Source organism: Chelonoidis abingdonii, chromosome 10, assembly GCF_003597395.2.
Source record: "Chelonoidis abingdonii isolate Lonesome George chromosome 10, CheloAbing_2.0, whole genome shotgun sequence".
NCBI lineage: Eukaryota > Metazoa > Chordata > Testudines > Testudinidae > Chelonoidis > Chelonoidis abingdonii.
In genome coordinates this window covers 64,199,410-64,216,958 of record NC_133778.1, presented here as the reverse complement: position 1 = coordinate 64,216,958, position 17,549 = coordinate 64,199,410, and the positions used below count along the sequence as shown (strand labels likewise).

Genomic DNA, 17,549 nt, shown 5'->3' with positions numbered 1-17,549 from the left:
TCCCCCAGACTTTGGCTCCTGCTAGCTAGAATGTATTTAAAATCACCCAGTAAAGATAGTAATGAATTTAATTTAGCATTCTATAGCTCAGGGGAATGTTTTGAGTCATAAAAAGTATAGTTAAGAGAAATGACTGCCTAACTCATTCTATTCTGTGCCAATGATGCATATTTATGTCATCAGTTCTTAGGCATTAGGTTTGCTTTACTACAAAGACCATTCATTACCACTTATGAAAATTAGATATTGTAGCTTCCCGAAAGAAGCTTTAATACTAACAATTATTTTTAATTTAAACGTGCAAACATTTGTCAAGATTCGTACAATGAAATGCACAATTTTTAAAAAGGAGGGTTACATTTTAAAACTAAATTACTAGCAGAATGGGCCACTTCTGGTTGGGACAAAGTGTTGTGTAGATTGCTTAATGTTTAAATTTATTTGCTTTTCATCCAAGGATCTCAAAGCACTTGAGTTGCATGAGTTTTGTTAAGTTAGCTGAAATAACGGGAGTTCAATGTTAAATGAATTATAAGTGCAGACAGTTACTCTTACTTAAAAGCTGGCATGTATTCACTAGTATGTGTTCAACCAGCTACTGCAAGGCCCCCAAGCCTCTGACTGCATGGCTTAATGCACTTTTGAAGATTAAACCATGCATAATGATTCTAATGTTGGAAATTTCAAGCATCAAGTGCTACAGTTTGTTGGACATCTGCATTACTTTGTTTTTAAATAATACTCAAAGGATAAATCTGTGTCCTGAGCTAATGCCTTTTGTCATTTTAGTACAGTAATTTAGAAGAGAAATGAAACTTTTGGGGGCAGTCACAGAGCAGGTGAAACATGTAGGGTTATAATATGCAGCAGGTGACTGATCTGTGCAGGCAGAAGTCATAGGGAAAAGATGTATCAATTCTGGTATAAAATAGTTTGTTTTACATGTGAGTTCATTTCACTGATCTTCACTGACGTTCATACACAAATGTGTTAGTGCATTCTTCACATTACATATCAAATACTATCCCCTCCTTCACCCTGAGCTTGTATACAAGTTCAGACTGATTGCAGCAATAACTCAGTCAAAATATTTAATACACTATATTAAGGCCTGAATGAGAATGTAAAGCTTTTCCTTGGAGGTATGAAGTAACTCTAAGTGTATCTGAACCAAATGCAAAGAGCTAGAATAAAACATGATTTTTTTTGTCAGCATGTTTATTTGCGTGGTGCTTCTCTGCTAAGACAATGACCTTTTTTTCCCCAAGTGTAAAAATGAATAATTACTTGTCCTTCTAAAAATGACAAAGTTTACAGAGAAATTCCTCCCCTCCTTCCAAAAAGACTAACCTCTGTGACACCGCAGAAGGGCATAAATAGCTCATTTCACTTGCTGTACATGTGCCCAAATAGTCAATTCCCCCAGAACAGAACATGTCTGAAGAATATAGGGAGGAATCTTACACACTTGGCAGTTTAGACTCAAAATAAAGGTCAATGTCAAAGAATGCAAGATAAAAATTTGAAGACTCAGGACATTATGTTAGAGCTTTAAAAATGGAACTAAAACCCTGGTTTTAAAAGATTAGATCTTCACAGTAGAATCTCCTTCCTTGGTCTTTATATACTCTAGCAGGATAAAATGACTTGTAATTTAAAAAAAAAAAAATCAAAACCACAAATTGATTTGTTCTACAGTAAACAAGCTTTTGTAGTGTGATAAGAATTTGGTTGCAGATACTATGGTGATGAGGGCCACAGAAGAACCTAGATTGTAGAGTGCAAAAATCAGCCCAATAACCTACCTTTGCTATTCTATAAAAGGTGCTAATTAAGTAAATGATCCATCAGAAAAGTTCTTATCCAGGATGTTTGTTTTGCTTCTCTCTGCCATGCCTCTTTGATATTTATAGTGCTGGCAGCAAAGAAAAACATTGAAGTCTGGAACTCTGCACAAAGCTCATATTCTAGCAAAGAAATGCAACACACGTAGTGAAACAAAAATGTGAGGTGAGGGACATGTAGTACAAAAATGTTACAGGACATCTACAGAAAGAATGATGATGGAGGGGTAGGGTACTGGGATAGCAGAGAACAGAATGAAAGGTGATGTGCAGAGAAGCAAAAGATGAGGCCACATGGTCTCCTCTGGTCACTTACCTGACAAGCAGGTTCCTACTTCTCCTTTCCTCAGCCTCTAAAAATACAGTAATATTGATGTCTGAGATACCATCCGTCCACCCCCAATCCTTTAGGGCAGCAGTGTCATGTAAAATGAAATTTCATTAAAATCTTCTGGGGGAAAAAATTCTCAGAAAAGAGGGTTTTCAATTGATCAGTGTGGGTCAATGAGAGAAGAAATTTGTGGCAGTTCTTTTACAAGAGAAGGGAAACTGGTCTCCCATTAAGAAAATGAATCTCTTTTTATTAAAGAATCTGGAAAAAATAAAATTAAAATGTGAAAACTGCAGTTCTTAGAACACTGAATACGCGCACTGCTTGTTTTTGAGTCCTGGAACTTTCTAAGTGGTGAAAAACTTGCATCTTTTCCTGTACATTCATAATTTTGACTCCAATAAAATACTGGTTTTCAAGCCAGCAAATATTATCTAATACACTGTTTTAGAATTCCATGTCTCCCTAAAGTGATCTCATCCTTTCCATTCAATTATTCTCTTTTGCTTTCTATGGCCACGTCTAGACTACGCGCCGGATCAGCGCGTTAAAATCGATTGCTCGGGGATCGAAATATCGCGTCTGGTCTGGACGCGTTCTCGATCCCAGAGCGTGCTTATATCAATTCCGGAACTCCAGCTAGACGACTGGACTTCCGGATTCAACACAGCGAGCCGCGCGGATCGATCCCACGCGGTGAAGACGGGTGAGTAAATCGATTTTAGATATTCGATTTCAGCTACACTATTCTCGTAGCTGAAATTGCGTATCTAAAATCGATTTAATCTCGTAGTGTAGACCTGGCCATAATATGTTTTAGAATTAACAAGAGGTGGGCTGTAGCTCTGAAGCCAAATTTACTGAAAGGAATCAGCAGAGTGCTTGTTTCTGTTGAGAAGCAAGTTGGATTTCAGAACTATAAAGTTAAAGGTAGAAAAAATCTGGTGAAATGTGCTGCTCTGCACTGCAGAGCTCTATAGGACTATTCTAACTGTAGGGGAGGCAGACTCTGCTGCTACCATTAAGTGTTTTATACAAGGCACCTTTGATGAAAACAGAAAAACATAGTGGAAACTGTAAAGTTTCAAATTTTTAGTACGTTTTCTTGGAGTATTTATATTTGAATTTGTTTTATCTTCAGATGAGAAGTTAAGATTTCCAGCATTTGTTTCCATATTAGCTAGAGGTTAGTAGTTTCAAAACTCAGACTGCATTCCCTTCTCTGCCTCAATATCCTTGTGCTACCACTGTGTGAAAAGTACTCTGATAGATTTGTTCAAATGCTACTGTCACAAGAGAGACTGCATTATTGCTGTTTCTTTGTTGAAAGCTTCTCTATAAAGACAGAATCCTTAGATGTCTACTTAGGTAAGGTTTCCCTTTTTTAAAAATGTAGATAATGTACAGTGATGCAGTGACACATATGTAAATACAGAATGATCAAATGCCACATTTTTGGAACACATTTTGTTTTATCTCAAACTGCTTACATTTTCCGTCTTTCCTGTGCCATTTACATTCATGAATTTAATTCCCAACATATATCATCTTAATTACCCTAAAAAGATGCATACATACTTTACTTAAAAATATCTTCTGTAAGAGGAAAGTTACCAAAAATAATGCCTAATATACTATTATGCATATTTTTTTTGTAAAATACAAACTGTCTGATCTCTTCTGGGTATTGCCTGCACTAATATGGCTATATTTTTTTTTTAAAAGGAACAAAAGGGAAAATACAAATGTAGGAACAAAAAAAAAAATCCCATTCTTTCCAAAGATACAAATATCAGTGAAAGAACACCTGAAAATTAACAAGTGCCAATAGGTAGAAATAAATACAATCTTACACAATCTTTATCCAATCATATACTGCAATGACCTTGAACTTGTTAAAATAGTTGCTACTGGCAGAAAAAGCTGTCAAGCAAAACACTGAAAAATCAGTACCATTTCCTACCCAGTAAGTGCAAAACTGAGACACTAAATACTTTGATTTGTTTCACATGTTCTCTCTCTCTCTCTTTGATCACAGGACTGATTGTTGCCACTCTGGCAATATGTTGGATGCCGAATCAGATTCGAAGGATCATGGCTGCTGCTAAACCTAAGCAGGACTGGACTGTGCCCTACTTCAGAGCATATATCACCCTTCTTCCCATTGCAGACACCTTCTTTTACTTCAGTTCTGTGGTAAACCCACTCCTGTACAACATCTCTTCTCAGCAGTTCCGAACTGTATTTCTACAGGTCGTCCGTTGCCATCTGACGATAGAACATGCCAACAAACAGAAGCTTCTGAGAGCCAATTTGAATTCTCGAACCAGCAGTAGCCGTTTTATGCGTCCATTGATCTTCATTTCATCTAAGCGCAATTCTTCTAGAAAGGGCCCTGTTTTCTTAAGTACTTTTCAGAATGAGACCAAACCTGACTGTAGTCCACAGAAATTGAATCTTCAATCACCGGAGACCAACTTGGAAATAATGCCACTAGAGACTAATTTAGAGTCCAGTCCAGCTGCACAGAATGGCTTTCATGAACATGAAATGTGACTCCGTGTAAGGCAAAGTTAGATGACTAGCAATAAACATAACATGGAAATTAAAATAACTGAGGATCTAGAAACTGAACAATCAACTATATCTTCCTTAAGTGCTGTTTCTAATAGACTTGTTTCCAATTACACAAATGGAGCATGAGTTTGTGTGCCATTTGTTTTTTAAAGTGCACACTAGAAATTCAATCAGACAACTGAATTTATTAGTTGCTGACCAAAAGAAAAAAAACAGGATGAGGAAGGCGGTTCTTCGACCAAACTTTTCTTTAGCAGGATGGCAACAAAAGAACAGCGGAGTCTTGTGGGACATGGAACAAATAATGGCAGGGGGAAAAAAAATCCTTTAAGTTTAGCAATGCACTGACGATAAAAGAGCCAATTTTAAGAGCAAAATAGTAGTTAATATGCCTGGCTTGGGCACTGTGCCAGAATTCCCCCTCTTCTTGGGCCGGGGTCCATTGCAGAGCGGAGTATTGCAGCAGCTGATACAGACAGAGTTCATTTTCCCTGGGGAACAGAAAGACTGGTATCCAGCAGAGGCTATGAGACAGGCTGCAGAGGATGCGCAGGACTTGCGATAGAGGATTCCTGTGACACAGAACAAAAGTTATTTAGGCTTGATATGAACATGCTTTTGCTGTATGCTAGAATCCTGTTTGAAGAGTCTACCAGATAGTTGGGAATACTGGTTAAAATTTTCAAGTCAATATGAGGATTTAGCCTCATCACTTCCATAAGTTAGAATAACAGATGTGTGACTAAAATCCCTGCACTGCTATGAAAATAAAACCATTGTTTTAGACTTTTTTTTAATGTTCTACAACATGCATTTTAAAGCCATACATTTTACAACCAAAAATGTAATCCCTTGGAATGCCTGTTTAAAAGGTTTGAAACAGAAATCTAGTCAATTTCAAAAGGCACTTGAGTTTCAGACACTTTACCGGCCTGAGTTCCCTGGCACAATTTTTGTAGCTTTAGAATTACATTTTTTTCAATGTTTTAAAAATGTCGCTCTTGCTTGTTGCTTTGTGGGGAAAAAAGTATACGAAGATGGGTAACTGACTGACATTGGGAGGGGGAAATGACTAAACACAAAGAACTGTTCAATGCACAAGGAAAACCAACAAAGAGATTTCTCTAATTTTGTTCAGTTCTAGTTATTTTAGGAGAGGGTAAACACAATTTGAAGGGAAATTATCTATCTTTTTTAAAGTTGAAAGTGTTCCTTTAAAAGCCAATATCTCGAACTGTTTTTAACTGAATAAAAAGCAGTACACTCTATATTCTGATGCATGCAATCCTGTATTTTAAAAATTGTATTAGGCTGTAAAATAAAGTTACTACAATTCAATACTTCAAGGATCTTTCCTTTATGTGATATGACAGAAATTTGGATTTGGATAGGGCACACAATACAGCCGTGAATCCTTGGGGTTTTTTTGTCCAATTTACCTGGGGGAAGGTTAGGGAGAGGAAGGGGTGGAAGTGTAGTAAATGCTTAGTAGGTGTTACATGCATTCAAGATTAATAAACCTCATTCCTCTCTAGATCTAAGTAGGATTTTAAAAAGTGCTCATCTCAGTAGGAGCAAAGTGAGGCCACTGATGGCTGCTTTCTAAAATACCACCCATAACCTTTTGATTTTTTTGTCCAAGCTGATAGGCCAACACTGTCAGCCTGAGAGGAAAGGGGATGCCCTAGCCAAAGAAAAAAAAATGCCCGGAACGCACATTCAGCTTCTTACTTCTTAGTTTCTTTACTCTGAAATAACATGCCAACCAGTATAGTGTGTTGGCTTCTAAGTAGGGTTGTTGATTAATCGCTGTTAACTCACATGTTTAACTCGTAAACACGATTAAAAAATTAATCTTAATTAATCGCAGTTTTAATTGCACTGTTAAACAATAAAATACCAACTAAAATTTATTAAATATTTTGATTTTTTCAACATTTTCATATATATTGTATTCTGTGTTGTAATTGAAATCAAAGTATACATTATTACAAATATTTGCACTGGAACAATGATAAACAAAAGAAGTAGTATTTTTCAATTCACCTCATACAGGTACTGTAGTGCAATCTTGTCGTGAAAGTGCAGTTTACATAGTTACATAACTGCACTCAAAAACAAAACAATGTAAATCTTCAGAGTCTACAAGTCCACTCAGTGCTACTACTTGTTCAGCCAATAGCTAAGCCAAACAAGTTTGTTTACATTTACAGGAGTTAATGCTGCCCGCTTCTTATTTACGCCATCAGAAAGTGAGAAAAGACATTTGCATGACAGTTCTGTAGCCAGCATTGCAAGGTCTTTTCCTGTCAGATACAATAAACATCCATATGCCCCTTTGTGCTTCGGCCACCATTCCAGAGGATGTGCCTCCATGCTAATAATACTCATTAAAAAAAAGTGTTAATTAAATTTGTGACTGAACTCCTTGGGGGAGTGTCCCCTGCTCTGTTTTATCCACATTCTGCCATATATTTCGTTGTTATAACAGGTCTTGGATGACGACCCACCACGTTGTTCGTTTTAAGAACACGTTCACTGCAGATTTGACAAAACACAAAGAAGGTACCAACCTGAGCTATCTAAAGATAGCTACAGCACTTGACCCAAGGTTTTAGAATCTGAAGTGCCTTCCAAAATCTGAGAAGGACAAGGTGTGAAGCATGCTTTCAGAAGTCTTAAAAGAGCAATACTCTGATGCGGAAACTACAGAACCCGAACCATCAAAAAAGAAAATCAACCTTCTGCTGGTGGCATCTGACTCAGATAATGAAAATGAACATTTGTCGGTCAGCACTGCTTTGGATTATTGAGCTTAACCTGTCATCAGCGCAGACAGGTGTCCCCTGGAATGGTGGTTGAAGCATGAAGGGACATATGAATCTTTAGTGCATCTGGCATGTAAATATCATGCAAATGCCTGTTCTCCCTTTCAGGTGATGCTGTAAACAAGAAGTGGGCAGCATTATCTCCTGCAAATGTAAACAAACTTGTTTGTCTTAGCAACTGGCTGAACAAGAAGTAAGACTGAGTGGACTTGCAGGCTCTAAAATTTTACATTGAATGCAGTTTTTTTGTACATAATTCTACATCTGTAAGTTCAACTTCCATGATAGAGCTTGCACTACAGTACTTGTATTAGGTGAACTGAAAAATACTATATTTTTTACAGTGCAAATACTTGTAATCAAAAATAAAGTGAGCACTGTACACTTTGTATTCTGTGTTGTAATTGAAATCAGTGTATTTGAAAATGTAGAAAACTTTCAAAAATACTTATATATAAATGGTATTCTATTATTGTTTAACAGTGCAATTAATCACAATTTTTTAATTGCTTGACAGCCCTACTTCTAAGTTTTTTTTTTTTTTTATAATTATGCATTAATCAGTACAACTCAAAGCACTTTATAAAGGCAAGTAAGTATCAGCATCCCCACTTTCCAGATGATGCGCAGAGAAGTGAAGCGACAGAGCAGGTCAGTGACTGTCGGGGTTAGAATTCAGGTCTCCGAACTCCAGCGTTTAGTCCTATGCAGTTGACCATGCTGCTTCCCAGCACAGAAACTAAAGATTTCAAAGCTGTATCTCTGGGTTGTTGCTTAGCCTTGCCCACCTAAGGCCCTCTCAGTAATACTATAATGACAGAATGCTCAATATTAAGCTTTTGTGCTAACCATAATATGCAGTTCTGAAGCATAAACCTTTATGTATATGTATGTATAACCAAATTAGCTGACTGACAGGAAAGCACTTAAGTGATACTTGAAGTTAAGTATGTACTTAACTATCACTGACTTGAAAGGAATTAAGTGTAGTTTTAAAATTACATACATATATCTTTAACCCTCTCTAAATCCTGCCCCCTGTGAGTGGTCACTAATAGTTGTGGGCAAGTTCCTTCTTAGGTGGGTTGAGATAAGGCTAGGAGGAGTCACTAGAAGAATTATGTGCCCATGTACACCATGAATCACAGCCCAACAAGGGCTCCTTGAGGCTGAGCACGAGTTTGGAGAGGAGGCCAAGGAGGTGGCCGTGTGGCTTGTGGATAGCCAGCTATGATATGTAGGTCCACTGGCTAAATGCTATGTGAATGGGGAAGAGAGAGCAGTGCACTAGTTTTACGGTCTAGTAGAGGCCTTAAACAGTAAGAGCTACTGCAGAACAAAGCCATCTTCCCCAACCTACCCAGTGTATAGTCAATTTGGTTTATGCCCCAGGGAAAATTATTTCCGATGCTCAGCAATATTGCTTGGAGAGCAAAAGCAGCTATTGGTCTTATTTTAATTAATTCCCTGCATGTTGCCCCCAGACTGATACTGTTCTAGTGTAGTGAAACTTTCAGAATCAATGCCAATATAAAGTTATCTACAGAAAATTCTTATCTTATTCTTATCTTGATCTTAATTAAATCAATGACCTGCTTGGAGTCAAGATTTCACCCACTATGTTGGATTAATCTTTGAATACTGATGCTGCCATGGTATCTCACCTTAAGGACAGAAGTGCTTCCTCCTTATTTTGGGTAAATGTTGTTTAAAAGGGCTTTTTTCCCCCTTTCCTATACAGAGGTAGGGGAGGGATAGCTCTGGTTTGAGCACTGGCCTGCTAAACCCAGGGTTGTGAGCTCAATCACTGAGGGCGCCATTTAGGGATCTGGGGCAAAAATCTGTCTGGGGATTGGTCCTGCTTTCAGCCCAGGGTTGGACTAGATGATCTCCTGGGGTCCCTTCCAACCCTGATATTCTATGATTTTATATCAAAGTTTGCATGTGGATGACCCTGGAAATAGATTATTCCTGTCCAGGAGCTCCAACAGGGTTACCCCTGATAGGTTCATTATACTAACATCCCAAATTCTCTCTCTTTTTTGTTTAAATGTCTGGTGCTTTGTCCATGTTTATTCTCCAGCATTAGACGGGAAAAAGCCCTGTCCCAGCCTTGCTACTTGTATGGCCATTCCTAGAGCTAATTTTCTCTAGTTCTTGAGAAATCACTGCTTTTGTATCAGCATTAAATGAGAAAAGGTATGCTGAGTGTTTCCCATTTCTATTTTAGAAGATCAGACCTTGGTGATGAGTCCTCTCCCTCATCTGCAGGCTTCTGGCTCATCCAATCATCTATATTTAGAAGGTCATCCATGTCAACAACATTGAATCTTGATTTTTTCCTTGCCTAACTATTAAGCTTCTAGAATGTTGGTAACAGCGGTGCATGATTTTGTTCTGTTTATATGTAGTTTTTCTGCTGCTGAGCATTTTTCTTTGACAGATGATTCTCCCCATTCCACGTGATTTGCATCCACAGTGACTTATGGTTTAGGTATCTGATGTGATGGAGCCTCCAAGTCATGTTCTTTTGACTGAAAGACTATGTTCATTGCTGTGAACAGTTTGTTCATGGCCTCAAATGTAAGCATCCTTATTTTCACCAGGGAACTCTGAAGACCTCAGTCAGGAAGATCATATACACCTACAGTCTTAACTTCAACTGCCATTAAGGGCTTTCTATCTCCAGCATGAATTCAATTGAATAATAGAGTTCCTGTAAAAAGAAACACTGAATTCCTGCAGGGCAGGTGGCATTTTAAAACTCTAGCACTGTAGTTTCATGCACAGATGGAACACATTCATGCTTAAGTAGAATGCATGATCTGACTGGCAATAAAACCTCATTGCAACATTCATCTCTTGTGGCGTCTTCGTGATTGTTTCTTCCAATAGGAAATTCCATTCCCCAATGAGTGTTTATTCCCATTTCCAGCTGCAGTAGCAGTAATTTGAATTAGACTCATATTCTTCTTTAGATAATTAAAACTGTGCAGCATTCTTATAGTTGGGTTTGTGGCAGCTCTTTGGCTTCCTTAGAACTCTCCACATCCAAGATATCTTTATAAATAAAAAAGTACAGATGGATCTGCGTTCAAAGGAGCTGTTGTTACATAGAAAGTATCTGCATTTTCAAGATGACTCTAGGAGCTGTCAGGTAGCAACTCAACTTATATGGACAAAGGTTTTTGCTGTGCTTGGCAGCTGTAATCCTTCCCAAGGTACAATAAAGATAAGCAAGTAGGCTGAAAAATAGGAAAAAATGCTGCCAATCAAGGCAATTTACGTTCTTCTTGCTCAATTTCTAATCAACTACAACTCTTATTTCCCCATACCATTTTGGTACAAGTTGGGGCAAAAGATATGAAGCCTGAATCATAGAAATCTTAGAGATGGTTATTATAGAAGACTAGCTCATAGCTCTTTGGTCCTGAGTTCTTGAGGTAGTAGAATGAATGCAGAACAAATTATTAGATTGTGGATTAGAGGCTAGATAACTGTCATCCTTTCTGGATTTTCCACCTCTAGAAGCCTTATTGCTTGTATACCTCAAAGCAGTCTTTCCTCTGACTTCACTTTTTAGGTGGTGAAGATTGGAGATGGAAATGCTCTTTTGTCCTCCTTCACCCCTTCTGAAATTACTGCTGGAAACATCTGCCTGAACAATTTCACCCCCTTGTTAATGGTGTTGAAGACAATGCTGTCTTCTACCATCACAGATTTCACTGCTCAGTAATGGAGACCACTGGTTCAGATACAAATAAATCATCAATTTAATGCACCACCTAAATGGAGTTGCCACATCTCTCCGTGTGGCTCCTTTTACATTATGATAGTGGGTAAGCAGATGCCTATCCCATGTTTTGTTTTTTTTCCTATTGTGAAGGACATGTCATGTAAGCTGCTTGAGTTTAGAGGTCTCAGGCAATTCTTGTGGTCAACTATTTTTACAATGTAAACAATGTTTTGATAGAAACTTAGACCATGCTAGATGGTCCAAAACAATACTCACCCCATCACTCACTGAGGAAAAATATACCCTACCCCCACACATTCATTTCTCTAAGACTCTACTATATATCATACAAAAATGACACAAAAAGAACTTTATGAAGGTTGTCATTTCCCAGTTGAATGCTTGACATGGCAAATTTAAGGCTGCCTGCGCAACCTTGATTCACTCTCCTTGTGCCTATACGTTATGATATAGTCTCTAATTACATGATCACATACTATTTTTTTCCCCACAGGATACCTGCCTCTCTTGGTGCACAGAATAAACAGGGTTCACTTAATGAGCTCAGTTCCAGTATCCACCTGCGAGCATCAATAACATGTATATAAAGTCACTCCTACCTATCATAATCGCTTATCACGTCTGGATTTGCTGCGAGTTTTTACCAAAAATAGAGGAAGGTAAATTCTACCCCCTGATTTACAAAACCATACAACTCCTGGTAAGGTTTTCAATAAACAAAGCTTAGAGTAGCAGGTCCAGGCTGACAAGTGTACTGAACTGGTGTACATTAGGTTGAACAACCAAGGTTGAAAGAGTGGAGTGTCTACTGCTGTACATCTTGTATTCTATGAAATATATCAAACCTAGACTTCAAGGAATGCAGCATTACTGAGGTTTCATAATAATGTGTACATGTGATTTCCCAAGATCCTAATCAACAGACTATGTATAACAGGCCCAGTCACATTTATATTTGGTTGGAACAAATTCCTAATAAATTTTCAATAAGTCCCTTTACTCTTGTCCTAACTCCGCCTCCACACTTTTGAATATGCACCTGCTTTATACAAAGGTAGATGTGGAAGGAGCACCTGCCCCGATGCATTCTTGTATATTACCCATCTCTTAGGCCCACAGCTATATAAGTATTTAACCGTTGCAACGCTTAGCATTTGAAAACCACATGATCTTGAAGCCCATGTTAGGTGTCTGGATGCCCAACAGAGGGTGCAGGGAGAGACGGGCACCTGATAATGGGATCCACAAAAGCCAGCATGCTAGGTGGAAAGCTGCTTATGGTAGCCAATATTAAATGCAAATGAGAACATGTGGCCTAAGCAGCCATTCTCTCACAGTGCTAGACAGCTCCCAGACTTACACGCCTATCTCTGCTTGCAAGCAAAGCTGGGATCTCTCTCCTGGAACCAGGAGACTGAGGCAGGTGTCTAAGCCTAGTGCTCACAAAAAAAAAAAAAAAAAAAAAAAAAGGTAGGTGCCTGACACCACATAAAACAGAAAGGAAAGGAGGTGGACTCTACTGGGATAAAGGTTATAAGAGTTAGGGGACTTAGCCGGGATGCAACAGACCAGGGGTTGGCAACCTTCGGCCTGCAGCCCATAAGGGTAATCTGTTGACGGGCCGTGAGACGTTTTATTTACACTGACCATCCGCAAGCACGGTCCCCTGCAGCTCCCAGGCTGCAGTTCACCATTCCTGTCCCATGGGAGCTGCGGCGCAAGCCGCAGAGACATGCTGGCCACTGCTTCCCGCAGCTCCCATTGGCCGGGAGCTGTGTGTGGGGGGGAGTGAGGGGTGGGGAGGGTCAATGTAAACAAAATGTCTTGCGGCCCGCTAGCGAATTACCCGGATGGTCCGCGTGCTGAAGGTTGCCAACCCTGCAGTAGAGTATAGTTCAATTCCCTTCTATGCCTGATGAGACGAAGGGCTTTGAACAGGGTTTTCCCCACATCTCAGATGAGTGCCCTCACCACTGCACTGTAGAGTCAGTCACTCTCATACACCCTCTGGTCCAATTAGTATTTAAGTAAAGTGGAATTGCTACAATAAGGAAGATTGAGAGAGCGCCCCATCAGAATATCCCATTGTCTAGTACTCTAACCACTGGGCTAAAGGTTATAAGGGAGGTGCCTGCTGCCACTGCCTCCCCCCGCCGCGTTTTGTATGGAGGGAGGCATACGCTTTACCCTGCAGGAAAGCTAGGCAGTGGGATCATGCTGGGGAACAGGCATGACATATGCACTCAGCTGCCTGTCTGAGGCGGTACTGTGCATGTGCAGACACAGGAATTTAGGAGCCATGGGGACTTTTACAGCAAAATGTAGAGTCCTACAGGGTTAGGTGGCAGTTGAATAGGGGGAGAGCACAGTGGTGCCTAAAAATGGCAGTGAGATTCAAGGGCCCTTCATGGCGCTGGCCCTCAGAGTCTGTCTTTATGTCTAAAACAGTGTCAGGAGCCCTGGGTTCAAAACTGTTTAGTGTGGGTACCACTGTATGTCTCTGGCTTTGCTTTAGGATTATAGTTGGGTCATTAAACTATAAATGCTTTGAGACAGGAAATCTTATTTGTTCCACACTATACAATGCTGCATACAGCTAAGGGCTGGTCTATACTAGGAACTTACAGTGGTATGCCAACCTACCCATCAGTGCAGACTGTACTAGGTTCATGGATGAACTCTTCCATCAACCCAGCTACCCCTCATCAGTGTAGGTAGCATTTATACTCAAGCACTACAGCGGCTGTAGTGTAGACTTAGCCAGCAGATGAGTCATTTAGCGTTTTCCAGGTCCAACAAAACAATAAACTGTGAAGGGGAAAACCCATTCAAACAAACCTCTGCATACACCAATGTACCATTCATATAGTAGCCTATGAGCTAGTTGGGGGTTTTGGCAATCATGGTGTGCCCCATGTGGTAATGCAATCTCCTTACGGTCCTTAGTGCATGGTATTCCTGTCCTTTCATGTAGCAATGGGAATTTCCACAGGGAGGCTATTTCATGCCCAATACACATTTCAGCCTGTACAACTACAGTGCATAAATTGGACTGTCTCCCCTATCACTGAAATAAATGAATGCCTATTGTACCACAGTAGCTGCACGATCATATTTTATGACTATGAGTAAAGATTCTACTATTCTTCCCTCAAAATAAGGTAAGGTAAGCAAAGCATGTCTACCCTAAGGACTTCTTTACTGCATATGCTGCAGATGAAGCACACAACAAGCAACACAGAGCAAAAAATATGGTATATTCCAGCTCTGTGAAGGCATTTTTTTAGTACCTCTATTCTATTAAAAACAAACTGTCAAATACAAGCCTGCAAAACAAAAGGTACTTAGCATCTGCAGGCGCACAGAAGGGAGGTTTCTATGTCTTGTTCTTTGCTATATCACTAGTTTCTGTGGGTCTTTAACGCACCTTTCTTATATTTATTTGTCTGGCACTGCCCAAAATATGCTAGTGCTTTCGATACATAATAGATGGCAAGGCCCCTGCCTAAAGAGCTTATGGCAGAACAGATCAGCCATAGCATAAAGAAAAGCTCACACAGAACAACAGAAAATAGCAACAGGGAAACCAAAAATTGAGACCCATTCAAGTATAGAAGATGACCAGTTATAACACTGAATTTAAAACAATCCACCAATGCACAGCAGTCTGACAGCACAACTGGGCCCAAACGTGTGTTCATTTTAATCTACTGAATAGCAATTATTGAGAAGGGTTTCAAGACACGAAGTGTTAGCTTCACAAAGGGGATTAAGTAAAGCAATTCCTAACTTTCAGGTGCGCTGATACCAGTGGAATTCACAAACCCTGAGTTAGGGGTCCACGTGCCCTCTACACTGTGTGGGGAGAATTAGACACCTCAAAATGGGGTCCCCAAAACACAGCATGCTGAGCTGGGAGTTGCCTAAGCTAGCCAATAGAGTGAGAGGGAGAGCCCACTGGTGGTAGCAAATGCCAAGGAGAGTGGTGTGTCATGAGCCCTGCCCCTCAAAGGGAACTAGATGCCTAAATCTGGGTTGAAAGCTCATTAGCCAAGTGATTAGGACACTCATTTGGGATGTAAGTAAGGATTCCAGAATTGGACCCTATGAATTATTAAGAAGCAAGTATATCCATTAAAATTAGATTCTTAGGTAGCATAGTGTAGTTATAAAAACTACATCCATTATCTTAGTGTTTTCTTCCTAAGGGCTTGTATGACTTGAGTGTTAGTTTGGATTAAGGCAGGCTATGAATTTAAAGTGCAATAGCTATTTCTGAACAACTCCAAGTGTGGACACTCATTTCAGTCTTATTCTTTACTGCGTCTGAATGACTCCTGGTGTAGACAAGCCTAAACAGTTTTTCATATACAATTTCAATTTATGCTTAGAATGATTGCAGCAACTATTTTAAAAAATTGTTTTATTCTGGGCCTTGATTTTTATATCGTTTGTGCAAATATAGTAATAACAGGTGGTTTTGAGCAACACACGTCTTTTTAAAAAAAGATGTTTGACTACCTGCTTTCTGACCTCTCTGCCATGACCATGTCTTGTAGAACTGAAAATGTTCTTAGATGAAAACAGGATAATTGCTGGATACAGTGAATGAGGGACTAGATTACTGTTATTTATTTTACAATATTGAAGAACGTGGCATCAAATCATGCCTTCCAATTATGGCACTGGAAGTCTAAAGCAAAACCGTCTTGTTAATATTATGTTAAATAATGACCCAGGAAAATCCATCCTATTGCTTCCAGCTTCACAAAGCACAAGTGAGGCATTAAACTACTAAAAAATATGCATTGATTAGCAAAGTTTAAGAGCAGCACCTGGTTTTTCTGTATTACCAGACAGACTTTTTCAGTAGATTACAAACAATTTCATTCCAGTCAAACCTCAGCTTTCATTTTCCAGTCTTAACCTTTTATTTTCTGCTGTTGTATCTATTTCTGCTTTACAATTTACTATACACTGGCAGCCAAGTAGTAAATTGTAAAACTTTTCAAGTACAGTTGGCTTGTGCAGTCGTCATCTGTCCTTTCTTTCTACATGGAGGGAAGCATCATGGATATTGAGATCAAAATGTACTCTAGTTTCCAGTATTAGAGATTAACTCAGGCTTCTTACCTTTCAGGATCAGAGTTTAGTATTTTACTTGCAAGTGTTGTTTATAGTACTAATCCCTGGAAATTAGGGAGCCATAGTCCTTATGCTATTCTGAGTGTTAAATGGCTCCAATCGTGGAAACATTTTTACATAAATAACTTTATGCATGTGAATAGTCCACATATTTTTCAAGAGCCTTATTGAGTTTGGTGTGTATTTGCATGTGTACAGCTATTTGCCAATATACATATTTGCAGGACTGGGGCTAATGTCGTCAGCTCTTGCAAGTTTAACCCAGAAACCTACATTCAGGAGTTGATGGATAAATAAAGAAGGACCTAATTTATGAGTATTTTGTGGTTTAAAATATGTATTTATGGTTTAAATCTAAATATATATTTTGCTATTGATTTTGGATCCTGCTATCCTGGACTTCAATGTGAGCAGGATAAGGCCACGGTTTGGGGGTTTTAAATGATTTTTAGTTCACATTGAGAGTGTCACTGGTAACACTACCATTAGAATGCTACGTACTATGGATGCTGCATTTGTGATTACTCTCAATTTTGCCAGTGGATGCCCCTGCTATAAAATGAAAATAACTACACTGTTGTCATTAAATATAATTGCTTGTGTTTAGACTCCCCGGGAGTCAGAGAAAAATCTGGGCAGGTCACTGGAAATTGTTTTTGAAATTCAGATTCATTTATATGTGAAATGTGGGGCACAATATGGTTTTCTGAAGAGACAGAATTCAGAGATACCAGCCATATCATTTCATATTGTACGTATTTTTCAGACAAGCCCAGAAATAGATAAACATAAAAAGCTATTGTCCATGACCTGTGAGAAATGAAATGAAAAGACAGTTACTCACCTTTGTAACTGTTGTTCTTCGAGATGTGTTGCTCTTATCCATTCCAGTTAGGTGTGTGCGCGTCGCGTGCACGTTCGTCGGAGAAACTTCTACCCTAGCAACACTCGGTGGGCCGGCAGGTCGCCCCCTGGAGTGGCGCCACTATGGTGCCTGATATATAACCCTGCCGACCCAACCGCTCCTCAGTTCCTTCTTGCCGGCTACTCCGACAGTGGGGAAGGAG

The 17,549-nt window shown here is 39.3% G+C and overlaps 2 protein-coding genes across 2 annotated transcripts in view; one reads left to right on the top strand and one right to left on the bottom strand.

Annotated features, from left to right (window-relative positions):
• The window catches only part of GPR39 (G protein-coupled receptor 39), a 135,056-nt gene extending 130,308 nt beyond the window's left edge, over positions 1 to 4,748 (top strand). Inside the window, exon 2 of the mRNA XM_032783757.2 lies at positions 4,214 to 4,748. Coding sequence (XP_032639648.1) covers positions 4,214 to 4,731 — 518 coding nt within the window. The 3' untranslated portion in view covers positions 4,732 to 4,748. The remainder of the gene's footprint in view (positions 1 to 4,213) is intronic.
• Positions 4,749 to 5,074: 326 nt separating this feature from the next.
• The window catches only part of LYPD1 (LY6/PLAUR domain containing 1), a 30,825-nt gene continuing 18,350 nt past the window's right edge, over positions 5,075 to 17,549 (bottom strand). Inside the window, 1 exon segment of the mRNA XM_075070263.1 lies at positions 5,075 to 5,324. Coding sequence (XP_074926364.1) covers positions 5,086 to 5,324 — 239 coding nt within the window. The 3' untranslated portion in view covers positions 5,075 to 5,085.